Here is a 13499-nt window from a genome sequence, read left to right as displayed (position 1 = left end):
GAGAACAGGAGTTATCAAAGGTCACACACTGAAGTAGCCACATGATGGAAAGAGATCCAGGTGTCGGACTGGAAATGGAGTCAGTTTTAGTTGTAATTCTCTTGCCTCAATCAACCAAGGGTGTGTATGGAGTGCTTACTGTGTGCACAGCACAGTTGAGGCAGTAGACATAATCCCTGCCCTCAAGGAGTTTACATTCTTGCGGGGGAGATAGGGGGCGTAAATAATGTAATAATAATCATAGTAATTATATTTATGGTACTTGTTAAGCACGTACTATGTTGCAAGCACTGTTCTGAGCACTGGTATAGCTACAAGTTAAGCAGGTGGGACACAGTCCCTGACCCACATGGGGCCCACAGTCTGAGTAGGAGGGAGTAAGGTTTTATCCCCATTTAACAGGTGAGGTAACAGGCCCAGAGAAGTTAAGTGACTTGCCCAATGTCACATAGCAGACACGTGGCAGAACTAAGATTAGAACCCAGATCCTGTGATGCGATGCCCTGGCCCAGGCTCTTTCCACTAGACCACACTGTTTCTAGTGCAAGTCAGACTGAATACCCAAGTGGTTAGGTGATTCTGAAGTGGCAGAATGGGGAGCCTAGAGTTGAAATCAGGGAAGACTTCTCGGAGGAGATGTGATTTCAGAAGGGCTTCAGATGGGAAAGAGCAGTGACTTGCCAGATGCAAAGGGAGAGGGCGTTTCAGACTAGGTAATGTGAGCAAGGTGTCAGTATCACCAGGGGAGAGACAGGAGAATGAGGCACAGTGAGTAGGTTGGCTTTTCTGTTCTACCACACGGCACCATCCTCTGGGCAAACCGGAAATTTCCTTCCGGAATGTCACCTCCACTTCTCAGATTTAAAGATGTCTTCTTTCCCTGTCTTCTCCGGGCCCTTCTCCTCTCCCTCTTGTCCCTTCATCACTTCAGTTTTGAGAGAGACGAGATTGTCTCACTTCAGCATCCGATCATCTCAATAACAGCCTGCTAAGTGCGAGCCCCGCCGCTCCGGATGACCCACCTCAGCGTGCGATGGGCGGTTTGAGGGCAAGAAGGGGAAATAATCCGCTAGAGTGTGGAAGCAAATGACCCATTGCCCTGCCAGCTGAGAGCCTGCCTGCCACCCCCTGGGGTCCCTTGGGTGGAAGCAGGCTCGCTTGGTGTGATGCTGTTTTATTAGCCTCGTTCGAGTGGGGATTCTCTTGCCTGACAAAGAGGGGAGCCAGGGCATTCCATGAAGCGCTGCCCTCAACCTCCCCCATTCAGGAGGCCGAGTGGAAACTCATCTACATTATCCCCCACCCCTGCTTGCCCCAACAATGGTGTCAAACCCCGGGGTAGGCTCTGCTGGAAACGAATTCTGACGATCCCGGATCAGAGTGAAGCAGGGAGGTGATGGAATTGCCTGAACTTGGAAAGCGGGTTGAGAGGTAGCTTTGGTGGGATATTCAAGCAGTAGGAACAAGGTTAGGGAGAGCTGGGTTGGCTTCGGTTTAATAAACAATAGGATAGGTTGAGGTAGGAGTAATAGGGAGAGAAATCCTTACCAGAGTCGAGGCTGTGAGATCCCTCTTCTGGGAGATGTTGTGACGGTGGCCTTAAATGGGGTTTTGTTGAGTGCCCAAAATGGACTTGACTCCAGGAAGTCCCTCCCCTCTGGTTGCAGACCCAGTAGGGTCTCGACTGGCCTGAGATGGCTCTGTTTTCATTTTTCTGTGGGTTCTTTTCCCAGGCTGCGGAAGAAAGGAGAAAGAAGTCAGGAGGTAGAAAAGACTTGGCTGAAGATAAGGTAAGTGGGGAAAAATTTAGACTGTGAACCCCGTGTGGGACAGGGACTATATCCAACCCGATCACCTTGTATCAATCAAAGGTATTTATTGAGCACTAATTGTGTGCAGAGCACTGTACCAAGCACTTGTGAGAGTACAGTACAACAGAGTTGGTAGACTTGCTCCCGACACACAACGAGCTTACAGTGTAGAGGGGGAGACAGACATTAATATAAATAAATATTTATTTAGAACAGTGCTTGACACTTAAGTGCTTAACAAATACGAGTAAAAAAAAAATTTGCGTTCAGCCCTGGAAGGCTTGCTGGAGGAGAGGGGCTTGGGGAGAAAGTGAAGCAGCAGGATGAGTTGGTCTGGGCCTGGTGGATAATTTGGGAACAGTCTCAATGTGACTGAGTGCAGATTGACTTGGCCTGGAACAAAGTTTTTGAGGGGAGGGGAGATTGAGTCAGGATGGACAGGGAGGTCGAGGCAGATGAAACTTGAGCAGCAGCATGACCTAGTGGAAAGACCACAGGCTTGGGAGTCAGAAGGACCTGGGTTCCAGTCCCAGTTCCGCCACTTATCGGCTGCGTGAACTTTGGCAAGTCACTCAACTTTTCTGTGTCCCAGTTACCTCATCAGTGAAATGGGGATTGAGACTGTGAGCCTCACATGGGACATGAACTGTAACCAACTTGATTATCATGTAATTACCTCAGCGTTCAGTATAGTGCTTGGTACAGAGTAAGCCCTTAACAAATACCATAGAAGCCACCTCCCCAGGAGAATTTTTCAACAATTGCCTGTTAGGCCTTAGGACAGAGTCCAGAATCAGTCAGTCAGTGGTGTATTTAGAGTGCTTACTGGGTGCAGAGCACTGTCCTAAGCGTTCAGCAGGGTACGATACAATGGAGTTGGTAACCACGATCCCTACCCACAGGGAGCTTTCTAGTCTATGGAAGGGAGACAAGAGTATCGCTGGTTCAACAGAGACTAGTTTTGGCTCCTCATTGAACTCCAAGGCTCCTTTCACCACCACCTCTTCACCTCTTCACTCCGTTCTTTGATTCCTCCCTCATCCCTGAACTCCGGTTCCTCTTGTCATTCCAGAAGGAATCCAAAGTCACCTCCAGTGGCCCATCCCTCCACCTGCATGAGAAGAGAAAGCCCTCAAAACCACTGAAAGCTCCTGTCCCGGCCAAGAAGCCCAAGAGCTCAGGTAAGCCATCAGCTGGCTCCCACCTGCACCCTACCCGGGCGCTATCCTTCCCCCACTCCCCCAGATACCTCAGTGGTCCAGGCCTCTACCCTGGGCCTGGCACGCCTACCACAAGAGGGGCTTCTCTGTCCCTCTGCTGCTCTTCAGTCACCGCTCTGGAAGAGCCAGAGTGGCTGGCAGTTCTGCCCTCCCGGAACAGGATCTCCAAGGGGGAGCTGTCTGTTGGCTGGGCTGCAGGGAGGGAGGGGAGCAAATCTTTTGTTTGGGTTTGGAGGAGCCAGCAGGGACAACATAAAGGTGGAGGGCACAGATACAGGGAAGGACAGGCAGCCATTTAGGCCATTTTACGCAGTTACCAACCTGATCATTGTCCCCTTGCACATCAGCTTTTGGACGCTCCTCCTCCTCCCATTGTCCCCATGCCCCAATTAGCAGGGAATTTTACTCCATTTCAAAGGCCCCGCCCCTCCCCCCCAATTCCCACCCCAACTGTGTGAGAACTACTAGCTCTCCAGAATGTCGTCCCAGTCTCCCTGGGTTCTCTCCTTTCCGAATGGAGACCTCGGCTGCTCCTGGCAGCCATCCTGCCTCCAAGAGCCAAAGTGCCTCTCTAGATTATCTGCCTTGAAAAATAAAACCATCCTCAAAGCTCACAGAAAAAGCCAGCCACCGGCATTTCCCAGAGCTGTTTCTGGGAGCGAACCGCTCTCCTACTCCATTTTGCTACCGGCCAGGTTGCTCTCACTGTTGAGGCCTCTCCTGTCTCCTCCTGTTCGGTTCCAGAAGTGTGGCTCCCTGTTCCCCTGTGCCCTCTGTAAACCCTGAAATTCTCAGTACCCCTGGAGTTCAGCCAATGAGTCAGGCTGGCCAAGGGGGAACCTGGAGCTAAGGCCGTAATTTGGGAGGGGATCTCAATTCTTAGCCAGGAGGTACAGGGAAAGCAGATTGCCAGGACTGTATTTCTACCATTGGCTTTTCCCTTGGTGGCCTAGGTTTTCTGGGGGAGGAGCTCTGAGGAGATCTGGCCTCCCTGGAAGAGTTTGTGGCTTTGGCTTCATATCTCCCTAGGTGGCCATTGTCTGGCAGCAGCGAGCCCTATGTTCTCGCATCCCGCTGGGGCTATCCGGAGAGTGAGTGCCTAATCCAAGCATGCCATCACTCAGCCCTGCCGACAGGCTTAACCCGGGTCAAGAGAAGCCTTTTAGCTGGCACCTGGGGAAGAACGAGCCAGTATTCCCACAAATTCCAGCAACCCCAGTATGGCAGGAAAGAAGGGGTGGGTAAGAAGTGAACTGTCCCCTCCTATGTCTGATTTGGCTTCCAGACCCTTGCCCTGAGCAAGGCTCCCCAGCCTGTGACCACCCAGAAGCGTCCCCCATTTCGTGGCGCTGGGTAGAGGCAGGCGCCCAGGGTGGGAGGTTGGCCCTGGGGTTCTCCCTTGTCTGTGCATTTGTTGTCAGCTGAACCATCCCTTACAGGAACAAGCGACTGGTCTTGAGGCGGTGGATTAGGACTGTCTCCTTAGGGAAACCCCTAGTGAGGCCTATCACCAGGAGAGGGTAGAGCTGAGGCTGTCATAGGCCTTCACCTCCAGGGACCTTTCTGTTTGGCCCTGTTGGGCTGATTAGGGAGGATTGGGAGCTGGGAGAGCATATTTCCAATCAATTGATTGTATTGACTGACTACTTACTGTGTGCAGAGCACTGTCCTAAGCACCTGGGAGAGTGCAGTGTAACAGAGTTGGTAGACATGTTACCTGCCCACAACGAGCTGACAGTCTAGAGGGCCTTTTCTTCAAGGTGTTGGGCAGCAGAGATGGAGTCTTCTGCCTCTGTTCACCAGCCAAGATGCTTGCCCAGAAAGAGGCCCAAGTTGGCAGAGAGAAAGGAACCCCTCGGTTGAAATAGACCCCAGATTCTGCTCCTGACCCAGAGGGAAGCCAGCCCCTTTTCAAGGCCTGGAGCGCACTCTGCCGCCGTCAGACTGATGGGGTGGTCCAAGCACAGACGTTGGGCTCTCTGGTTTTGTTTCCAGTCAAGCCCCCCACAAAACCAAAGAAGAAAAAGAATAGTCCTCCCCAAAAAGAGAATTCCGACGCTACGACCGACTCGGGAGAGAAAGAGCGCGTGAAGGTGCAGCAGTCGCTGAGTAGAGTGCTGGTGCGGAGGTAAAGCGCCCCCGGCCCCCTTTTCCCCTTCCTCTCCCTAGCCTCAGCCTCCCCTTGCTGATCCCTCTGAGCTGAGCATCTACCCTCTACAGCCCCTGCTTCTGCCCGAATCCTGCTGATGGGAGGCCTCCCCCAACCAGGGAGATCAGGGCTCCGTCTGCTGGGAAGTCAGCCTAGTGGGATGCGTGCTCAACTGGTAGTCGGGAGAGCCTGTCTCTGCCTCCCCTGCTGTGTGATGCGCTTGGCCAAGTCCTTCACCTCTCTCTAGGCCTCAGTTTCCTTGTAGGCACAATAGGGAGAAAGTAGACTGTGAGTCCTGTGTAGGGCAGGGACTATATGTGTTCCCGGTAACCTCATATCTAATCTGACGTGCTTGTATCTACCCCAGTGTTTAGCACATTGCCTGGCACAGAGTAAGTGCTTAACAAATACCTGTTGTTATTATTATTATCTACCCCTGGCACTTAATAAATGCCACAGTCATTTATTGTTTTTGTATTATTATTATGCATTGGCTCCTCAGAAGCTTCTGGAGTTGAAACAGGAACTGCATTGAATTGTCCAAAGGGTTTCCCTGGGTTGGGCTGGCCCTGTGGGGGTGGGCCCAGCAGGTGCAGCGTGGTTCAGACCACCATTTGCAGCCCTCCAGGGGCTTAGTCTGTTGATCCCAGCCTGCGCCCTCTCCCCACCCCCTGCCTTTTGGCTCACCGAGATGCAGCTGGTCCCGGGAGCTTCACTCCCATCTTCCGTCCCAGGGTGGAGGAGGCCCCGGACCTGACCATGAGCGAGGAGGCGTTGGCCGAAATTGCGACCAACATCGAGGTGGCCTTGTTCAATCTCGTGCACAACACAAGCAACCGCTACAAGAACAAGTACCGGAGCCTGTTTTTTAACTTGAACGACAAGAAAAACAAGGTAGGGTAGCAGGGGCCCCGGGAGGCTGAGCCAAAGCCTCAGGTCCCCATGGAGATAAGGAGGGCTGAGGCAAGGGGGGTGGGGTGCCCAGTTTCTATGAGAACTAGGGATCCCGGCCACAGAGGGGGCAGAGTGGTATCCCGCTCACAGCAGCAGCGTCATTCCCCTAGCCCTCCTACCATTGCTGCGGCTGGCCCAGAAATAGTGCGGTGCCCCTCAACCAGGAGTTCTGGTCCTGCCCCATGGAGCCTCGCAGCTCACGGAGGTGCCACCAGTACCATCTCGCGAGGCATTCCAGGCCTCTGGTTGCGGGATGGGCTGCTTGCAGGGGTTCAGGGGCCCGGGTTGTTTAACCTTGTTATTGCTCTTAGGACCTGTTCCGCCAAGTGGTTCGGGGTGAGATCATCCCAGAGGACCTGGTTCGCAAGAGTGTTACCCAGTTAGCATCCCAGGAACTGACAGAATGGAGGAACCAGAAAATGAAGCACGTGAGTCCCGGAGAGAGGAGCGAGAACAAGACAAAAAGGGGAGGGAGAAGGAGCCTGTCTGTCCGTCCCTCCCAGACTCTCCTGGGTCTCGGTCGGGACATTCCAGGGAGATTGGCCGGTAAACAGAAAACCCAGGAGAGGGTTCTGGCCTTTTTCACAAGAAGGCGAATGGGCCTGGCGGTCAGGAGTCCTGGGTCTTTTCTTGGCTGCTTTCCTGACTTTGTAGGCTTAATCAGTCAGCCTTGCATGGTACCCTGGTCTCACAGGCCCAGGAAGAATAAAGACGGTGCCTTTCAAAGAAATCGGGCGGCAGGCAAGAGAGATTTTAATGAAAGAGAAAATGCAGCCAACTGCCTTGGGCACGTCGGTCTTCCCGCTCCATGGCCCGTAGCCTCTGACACATCATTCCCCAGGTCTCCTGTTAGGAGGGGACCGTCTTCTCAGCCGATTTATCCCGAAACCCGCTGGGCCGGCTGTAGGTGTTTGAGGTGCGCAGCGTGCTTTGAAATCCTGCTGAGTGATTGGGCCACAGCCGAGGGGTAGGCGGGGCACTGTGGGTGGACAAGGCAGCGTGGATCAGTAGACCGACCCACGTCCCATTGCCGGCCCTGCCCCTGGCCTGCTGGGTGGCCATGGACAAGGCATTCCCTGGGCCTCGGTTTGCTCATCCAGAAAGTGGGGAGAATACCTGCTTCTCCCTAACCTCCCAGTCATGTTGGGGGGCCAGAATGGGATAAGTGATGTCGAAGCGCTTGGGAACGATAAAAGCGCTGAACAGATTCAAGGTAATTTTAACATTATTGGCGGTGGTGGTGCTCCCAGTGAGGAGCTGTGGGCAACAGCTGGGCCCTGGGGGCCGGCAGGGTGCAACCCTTCCTTTTCCTTTCAGGACCTGGAAATCATAGAAAAGGAGCAACGGGAGGCCCCCATTCGACGAATCACTAAAATTACGCACAAAGGGGAGATAGAGATCCAGTCTGACAATGATCAGAATCTGACACTGGAGCACCTATCGGTAAGGGACGCTACATGTGCTGAGACCAGCAACTCTAGGGCCCAGTGTGGGGAGGAGAGGAAGCCGGGGACAAAGGGAAGGATGAATCAGTCAGTGATATTTACTGAGCGCTTACTGTGTGCCAAGCACTGTACTGAGCACAACAGAGCTGGTAGACCCATCCCCTGCCCACAGCAAGCTTACGGTCCAGGTAGATGAGCTGGAGAAACCCTCCCCGCCCCGTCAATCGTAACAGCCGGCAGCTGACCTCCTTGTCCTTCCCTGCCACCCACCCGCAGGAACCCGTGGTGTATGTCGATCGCAAGGTCCGCCCCCAGTTGGTCCCTGAAGGAGACAAACCTAAACAGTGCGAGAAACACTCTCCAGAGCCCAGCTGCAACGTCTGCAGAGGTAGGTAGGATTCCAGGAGAGGGACGCTGGAGAGGAGGAGGGAGGGCCCCTTGGATCCTAGATTGCAGCCCTCGCCTGGCCCAGTCCCCATCACCCACTGCCCTGCAGATGCTGCCCCAGTCCTGCCTTTGCTGTTGGATGTGGGCGGCGAGGATGTGAAACCCAGCAGTGTGTCGTTAAGCCTGGGCGAGTTGACCCCGGTGTTGCCCTTGCAGTAAGCCTGAATGCCTCCCAGAGCCCTGTTCCTTGCACTTTTAGTGTCCTGAAGAACCCCTGATAGATGTGGGCTGCTGGCTTGGAGGAGGAGGAGGAGGAGGAGGAGGAAGAAAAAGAGGAGGAGGAGGAGAGAACTGAGCCTGCTGCAGTTCCTCAGGCAGCACGCGCACAACTGTCCTAGCCTCCAGACTCTGGCTGAGTTTGGACTCCCTGCCCCTGAAAAGAAATAAAATTCCTCTGTCCATGAGTGGACCCGGCTGTATGTCTGCTGTCTTTACAGGACGGCAAGCCCCTTGTGAGAAGAGGGGCTTTAACACCCCCCAAATGATCCCACCCTCCAGGAGGAATACAGTTAACACCTCCGAGAGCACCATTACCGACCAGCTGGCCCAAGTAGGCCCCCCGGACGCCGAGCCCACCAAGACAAACCAAGGCCAACGGACTGAGCCCCCAGACAGGTCTGAGGAGGGAGCAGGAGGGGACTTAGGCCTCATTTGACTGGAATTAACATTCAGGCAGCATTGTCTCTGAGAGGTCATCGACTATAGGGCTGGGGACCCCATGCCCTTAGTAGAGTCCTCTGCACACAGTAGCCCTCTTCCCCACAGAAAATGGTTTGGACTGATTGATGAGGTCCATGCTCAGCTCTGATGCTGACCAGAGGGCGGCTGGTACTGACTCTTCCTTGGATTCCCGTGGCACCTCTTGAGGGGGTATGCATCTCCCCAGAATGGGAGTTTGTGGTTAGGGGTGCTTTGAGATTCTGGGGAGTTTCTGGGCACGTAAAGAGTTATTTGTATGCCAGGGCACCCAGCCTGACGGTCACAGTGGGTACGAGGCCAGTTGGGGTCATTTATTCGTAGCTGCATCCTTGGGAGTGGCCATAAAAATCTTCCCTGCCACAAGGGCCCCTTCTGGGAGTACCCCCACCTCTCACCCTAAGCCACTGTGGGCAGGAAGGAGTTGGAGGGAAGAGCAGACGGGGGGAGTTCCTGGCAGAAGGAACTGAATGGTCTTCTGCCTCAGCCTCGAGCCCTCGGCTGCCCCAGGGAATGAGCCCAGTGGGCTGAAGCCGGAGCTGCCCCTGTGGAAGACCTTGTGGGAGGGAGCCTTCAAGATGTTCTGCATTGAGCAGTTTGGGGCCAAAATGTATCTCGTCCTTGGGTCCGGCAGCCAGTTCATCCAGGTAAGGATCTTTCCGACCTCCCCCCTGCCTCAGGGCTGTGGCCGAGCTGTGGCACCACCGGCCAGGCAGAGGACACTGACGGCCCTCGGGCGGTCGTCACTGTCGCCGCCCCCTCCGGTCTGGTGCCCGGGCCTGGAAAGGAGGCCCGGCAGCCCTCCCCAGTCCGGCAGCGCTCCTGCCACATCACCCAGGCGTCTGTGGCTTCTCTTCCTCCCCTTCCCCGTCCCGAGCCTGTGCCGGTTCCTGCCTGGGTTATATTTCAGGTTTGGATTGGGCCGGTTGAAGATATTCCACCAACCCTGAGTCATCCCAGTTAGGGGCAGGGGACAGCGGTGCCGCGGACAGGGGAGGGGGCTCGGGCCGCATCAGGGTCTTCCCCCTGGTTTGGGAAGCCTAGATGAGAGAGCCTTTGAATCTGATGGATGGAGGCAAGTGGGGACTTAGAAACCTGCCGTGGCTAATCCACAAGTGGCAAAATGCACTTGGTGTTGGGGGTGTAGAACAGTGCTTAACAAATATCATTATTTTGATGATGATGATGATTATATAGGGGCTGGGATGTGCTTCCCGGGGCATGGGCTGGGAGGATGCCGGGGCCTTCCAGAAGCCTCTCTCCCTAACGTCCTGGTTTTCCTGGCTCAGCCATGGCTAAGCCAAGGATGGAGCTACAAACGGAGCAGAGTCAGGAGGGGAAGGGAGGTAATCTCCTCCTGGTCTCCCTCTGCAGCCCTCTCCCTTACCTTCCATCCTCGGGCGGGAGGCACAGGAAAGCACTGGGCCACCAGGTGCCTCCCTCCCCATCCTTGGCAATGCAGCTCTCCTCTGGGTCCCCAAGTCATCATCTCCTGCACTATCCTTGCCTGTGGACCTGCCTAGAACGAATCCCTCACCGCTTTTTGCCTCTACCAAATTGAGCCCTTTCCAACCCAAGGTCCAGATTTCTCCCGTGATGTGCCAGGGCAAACCCTCCCACCCACCACCCCCAACCTTCCACCATGCCCAGGCCTAGGAAAAATGGCTGAAGGATGACTACTCCCTCGTCTCAGCTCTTTCTAGAACATGGAATTGGCATGGATGGGTTCCACTCGCCTGCCCCCCTCTGCCCCTTGTTCTTTCGCAGAAACTTCCAGCAGTTGTCCGGTCCTCCGGCTTCATCCTCCCCAAGGTGGCATGGGAGAACCTGGACAGGATCTGGCCGACGGAAGCCCAGGTATCGCAGAAAGAGCCTTAGGCAGTGAGGCTCTCCCATCGCCCCCGGGCTGATGTGAAGGAGGGTGGGTGCTTCCCCGGGCCGGGGGCTGAGGGGGTTGGGGAACAAGGGGCCCGGGATCCTCCAGGTAGCGGGAAACCAAGGGGGCTTGCTTATCACTCAGGGCTCCTGAGGGCAGGAGGGGAGCTCAGGATTTCCCTCCATAAGTCACTGTTGTTACACTCCAGTCATCATCATCATCATCGTAATAATAATAATAATAACAATAGTGGTATTTGTTAAGTGCTTACTAGGTACCAAGCACTGTCTAAGCACTGGGGGTGATACAGGGTAATCAGGTTGTGCCACGTGGGGCTCACGGTCTTAATTCCTGTTTTATAGATGAGGTCACTGAGGCACAGAGAAGTTAAGTGACTTGCCCAAAGTCACACAGCAGACAAGTGGAGGAGTTGGGATTAGATCCTATGTCCTCTGACTACCAAGACCGTGCTCCTTCTACTAAATCAAGCTGCTTCCCAAGTCTTGCTTCTCCAAGCCCCTGTCCCACTTCTTTTCTCCTCAGGGCCCCTTTGGCCAGCTTGATCTGAAAGGTTGAGCTGAGTGAGACAATGCCATTTACCCACTTAATGCTCCTCTCTGGAGATCTGTCCCCTCCCACCCATCACCTAAGTATTTGTCCCCCTCTGCTTCTACCTGCTGCCCATCTATTCTCTCCCCTTTCTCCATCCCTCTCTCTCCTCACTCACAGTCCCCAATGAATCCCAGGCTCACAAGTGCTTCCCAGGCTGTGGGTCTCCTCCGTGCTTGGGAGAGGGCCCTTTTCTCCCTTTCTGCAGGATCAAGTGTGCGGGGAGATTGTGTGTGTGTTGCAGGGGTGTGGGAGGAGGGAGAGGGGGTGCGGGAGTTGGGCTAAGGGTGCTGCCATTCCTCCCTCCAACCCTGGAGGGACCAAGGCCTGCATGTGAGCTAATGCCCTCGGCCTCCAGACTTGGTCCCAAAAGGTGATGCTTTAGTGTTCAAATGTCTCTACTCCCAGCCCCCTGTGCTCACTCAGCTCTTTCTCTTACTACTACTTCTCCCCCTCTTCTCATTCTCTTCTTCCTCCTCCTCCTGGCCCAGAACATCAATCTAGTCCGCATCGCCCCACAAGGGTCCCACAACTTCAAGTATGGCAGATTGCTCTACTCCTTCCTACGTGAAAATAAATGCTTTGGCGTGGTGGACAGCGAGGAGCTGGACATGTACATTATACCGCTTCCTGCCTCCCAACAAGTGCCCTTCCAGCTCTACCCACTGCGTGGCCCAGGTAGGCATTCAGAGGGTCTTCACTCCCAACTCCTGTGGGTTGTCTCCCCAGGGGTGGGGCACCCTGAAACGAATGAGGATTTCAAGACCAGAAATTCTCCAGGTGGCTGGGATGGCAGTGGGGCAAGTCTGGCTGGGTGGACCTCTCCTCCCCCAGCTGGCACCTGCTTTCGTTCGCCCCGCCGAAGGGCACGGGGGTCACCGGATCTGGTCCCGGGACTCTGGCCACCTCGGGGAGGGCGAGGGTGCCGTGTCCCAGTGGCTTTCCCTCTGGCTCTCTGGTCGGAGGCCCGGCCAGCCTGGTTCCCAGCTAGCCCCTCCTCATGGGATCCCGAGGGGTGTGCCATAGTTGGAAGGCCAGATCTACTCCTGTCTGAGTTCGAACTCAGCCCTGAGGGGACTTGACCCACAGCTTCACTACAAGGAGGTGGGAGGGGAAGGACAAGCAGGGTCTGGGGAGCCTCCTCCCTGACTTGCCCTCCACTGAAGTAGGAGGTGGATCTGGCCATGCAAGCGTGGGGAAAGAAGACTCTTGCTCAACCAACCTGCAGGCACCCAATTTAGTTGTCCCCACGCGAGCTTGGGAGAGGCACACGACGGTAGCCCTGCTTCCTTTGATTCTGTTTTTATTCCGCACCCCTCACCCTCAAATGTTTCTCTCTCTTGGGGTAAGCAGTTGGGAATTTGCTGGATGCTTCATCACAGACCCCCAGTGAGTGAGGTGACCTTCCTGAGCTGAAATCGCTCATTTTCAACTGTCGGCAAAACGGTTGAATGGGGAGGAGGTCCCCCAGCTTCTCTGGGCCCTTCTCTCCTCACGCCCTAATTGGTCAAATTGGGCAGGGCCAGAGGCAAGAGAAGAATTAGGGGCCGGGAAAATGTAATCAGGAACTCCCTGGGGAGGAAGAGTTTTGGGCTGAAACCCTCCAAGCCCCTGTCTTTGTAGGCCGTGGCCAGGCATGTGCCAGTGGAGCTCTGGTCCACAAGGGACAAATTCAGGCTTCAGTGCCAACTTTGCTGCCCTGGGTAAATTTCTCCCCCTGTCTGGGCCTTGATTTCCCTACCCACAAAGCAGAGACAGTAATGGACCTTGGATTTGAATAGAGCTTTGACTTTTGTTTTTCCCCAAAGGTCTCTCACCTAATTTATCTATTTATCATGCCATCCCTGAGATTTGACAGCTGAGAAATTGGAGGCCCAGAGAGGTTAAGTGATTTGCCCAAGGTCCACCAGCAGGCCAGTGGTAGAGCCGGGATTAGAACCCAGGGCTCCTGTCTTCTAGACCCACGCTCTTTCCTTTGGCCAAACTGCCTGACTCCTTGAGCTGAAAGGAGATCAAGAGGTCATTTTGTCCATCCCCCCCGTCCTCAGGCAGGGCCACCCTCCCCTATTCTGGCCTGATTAGAATCCTGTTTCCAAAATACCTCCAGGGAAGAAGATTCCTCCCCTCCCTTTCTTGACCATCTGTTCCAGGGTTTGTGCCCTCACTTTCGGGATGTTCTTCTGTATGTTGAATGCAAACCCCTCTTCACCAGTAGCGTCCCCAGCCCTGCTCACATGCCGGAGGGACCCCAGAGCCAGGGTTCTGCAAACCGTATCTACTTTGGCTTTTTCT

The 13499-nt window shown here is 54.7% G+C and overlaps 1 protein-coding gene and 1 long non-coding RNA gene across 5 annotated transcripts in view; one reads left to right on the top strand and one right to left on the bottom strand.

The window, feature by feature from the left end:
* LOC119938789 overlaps nucleotides 1-13499 on the bottom strand; it is an 84747-nt gene that overhangs the window by 22589 nt on the left and 48659 nt on the right. The window contains exons 1-2 of one of the 2 annotated variants that reach the window (XR_005454506.1): nucleotides 2821-2925; nucleotides 1549-1734 (exon numbers count right to left, since the gene is read on the bottom strand). This is a non-coding gene — a long non-coding RNA (uncharacterized LOC119938789). Of the gene's footprint in view, nucleotides 1-1548; nucleotides 1735-2820; nucleotides 2926-13499 lie in introns of those variants that run through there. The other variant, XR_005454505.1, reaches the window with a different exon arrangement.
* The window catches only part of SPOCD1 (SPOC domain containing 1), a 34590-nt gene that overhangs the window by 18806 nt on the left and 2285 nt on the right, over nucleotides 1-13499 (top strand). For all 3 annotated transcript variants that reach the window (XM_038758699.1, XM_038758698.1, XM_038758697.1), the window contains 11 exons: nucleotides 1734-1790; nucleotides 2884-2992; nucleotides 5027-5159; nucleotides 5915-6074; nucleotides 6446-6562; nucleotides 7452-7577; nucleotides 7856-7967; nucleotides 8464-8641; nucleotides 9210-9369; nucleotides 10490-10579; nucleotides 11699-11885. In XM_038758699.1, coding sequence (XP_038614627.1) covers nucleotides 1734-1790; nucleotides 2884-2992; nucleotides 5027-5159; nucleotides 5915-6074; nucleotides 6446-6562; nucleotides 7452-7577; nucleotides 7856-7967; nucleotides 8464-8641; nucleotides 9210-9369; nucleotides 10490-10579; nucleotides 11699-11885 — 1429 coding nt within the window. The remainder of the gene's footprint in view (nucleotides 1-1733; nucleotides 1791-2883; nucleotides 2993-5026; nucleotides 5160-5914; nucleotides 6075-6445; nucleotides 6563-7451; nucleotides 7578-7855; nucleotides 7968-8463; nucleotides 8642-9209; nucleotides 9370-10489; nucleotides 10580-11698; nucleotides 11886-13499) is intronic.

The sequence above is a fragment of the Tachyglossus aculeatus genome, chromosome 16 (genome assembly GCF_015852505.1).
Source record: "Tachyglossus aculeatus isolate mTacAcu1 chromosome 16, mTacAcu1.pri, whole genome shotgun sequence".
In the NCBI taxonomy this organism is placed as follows: domain Eukaryota; kingdom Metazoa; phylum Chordata; class Mammalia; order Monotremata; family Tachyglossidae; genus Tachyglossus; species Tachyglossus aculeatus.
The sequence above is the reverse complement of the archived record's forward strand: the minus strand, read 5'-3'. Positions and strand labels throughout refer to the sequence as shown.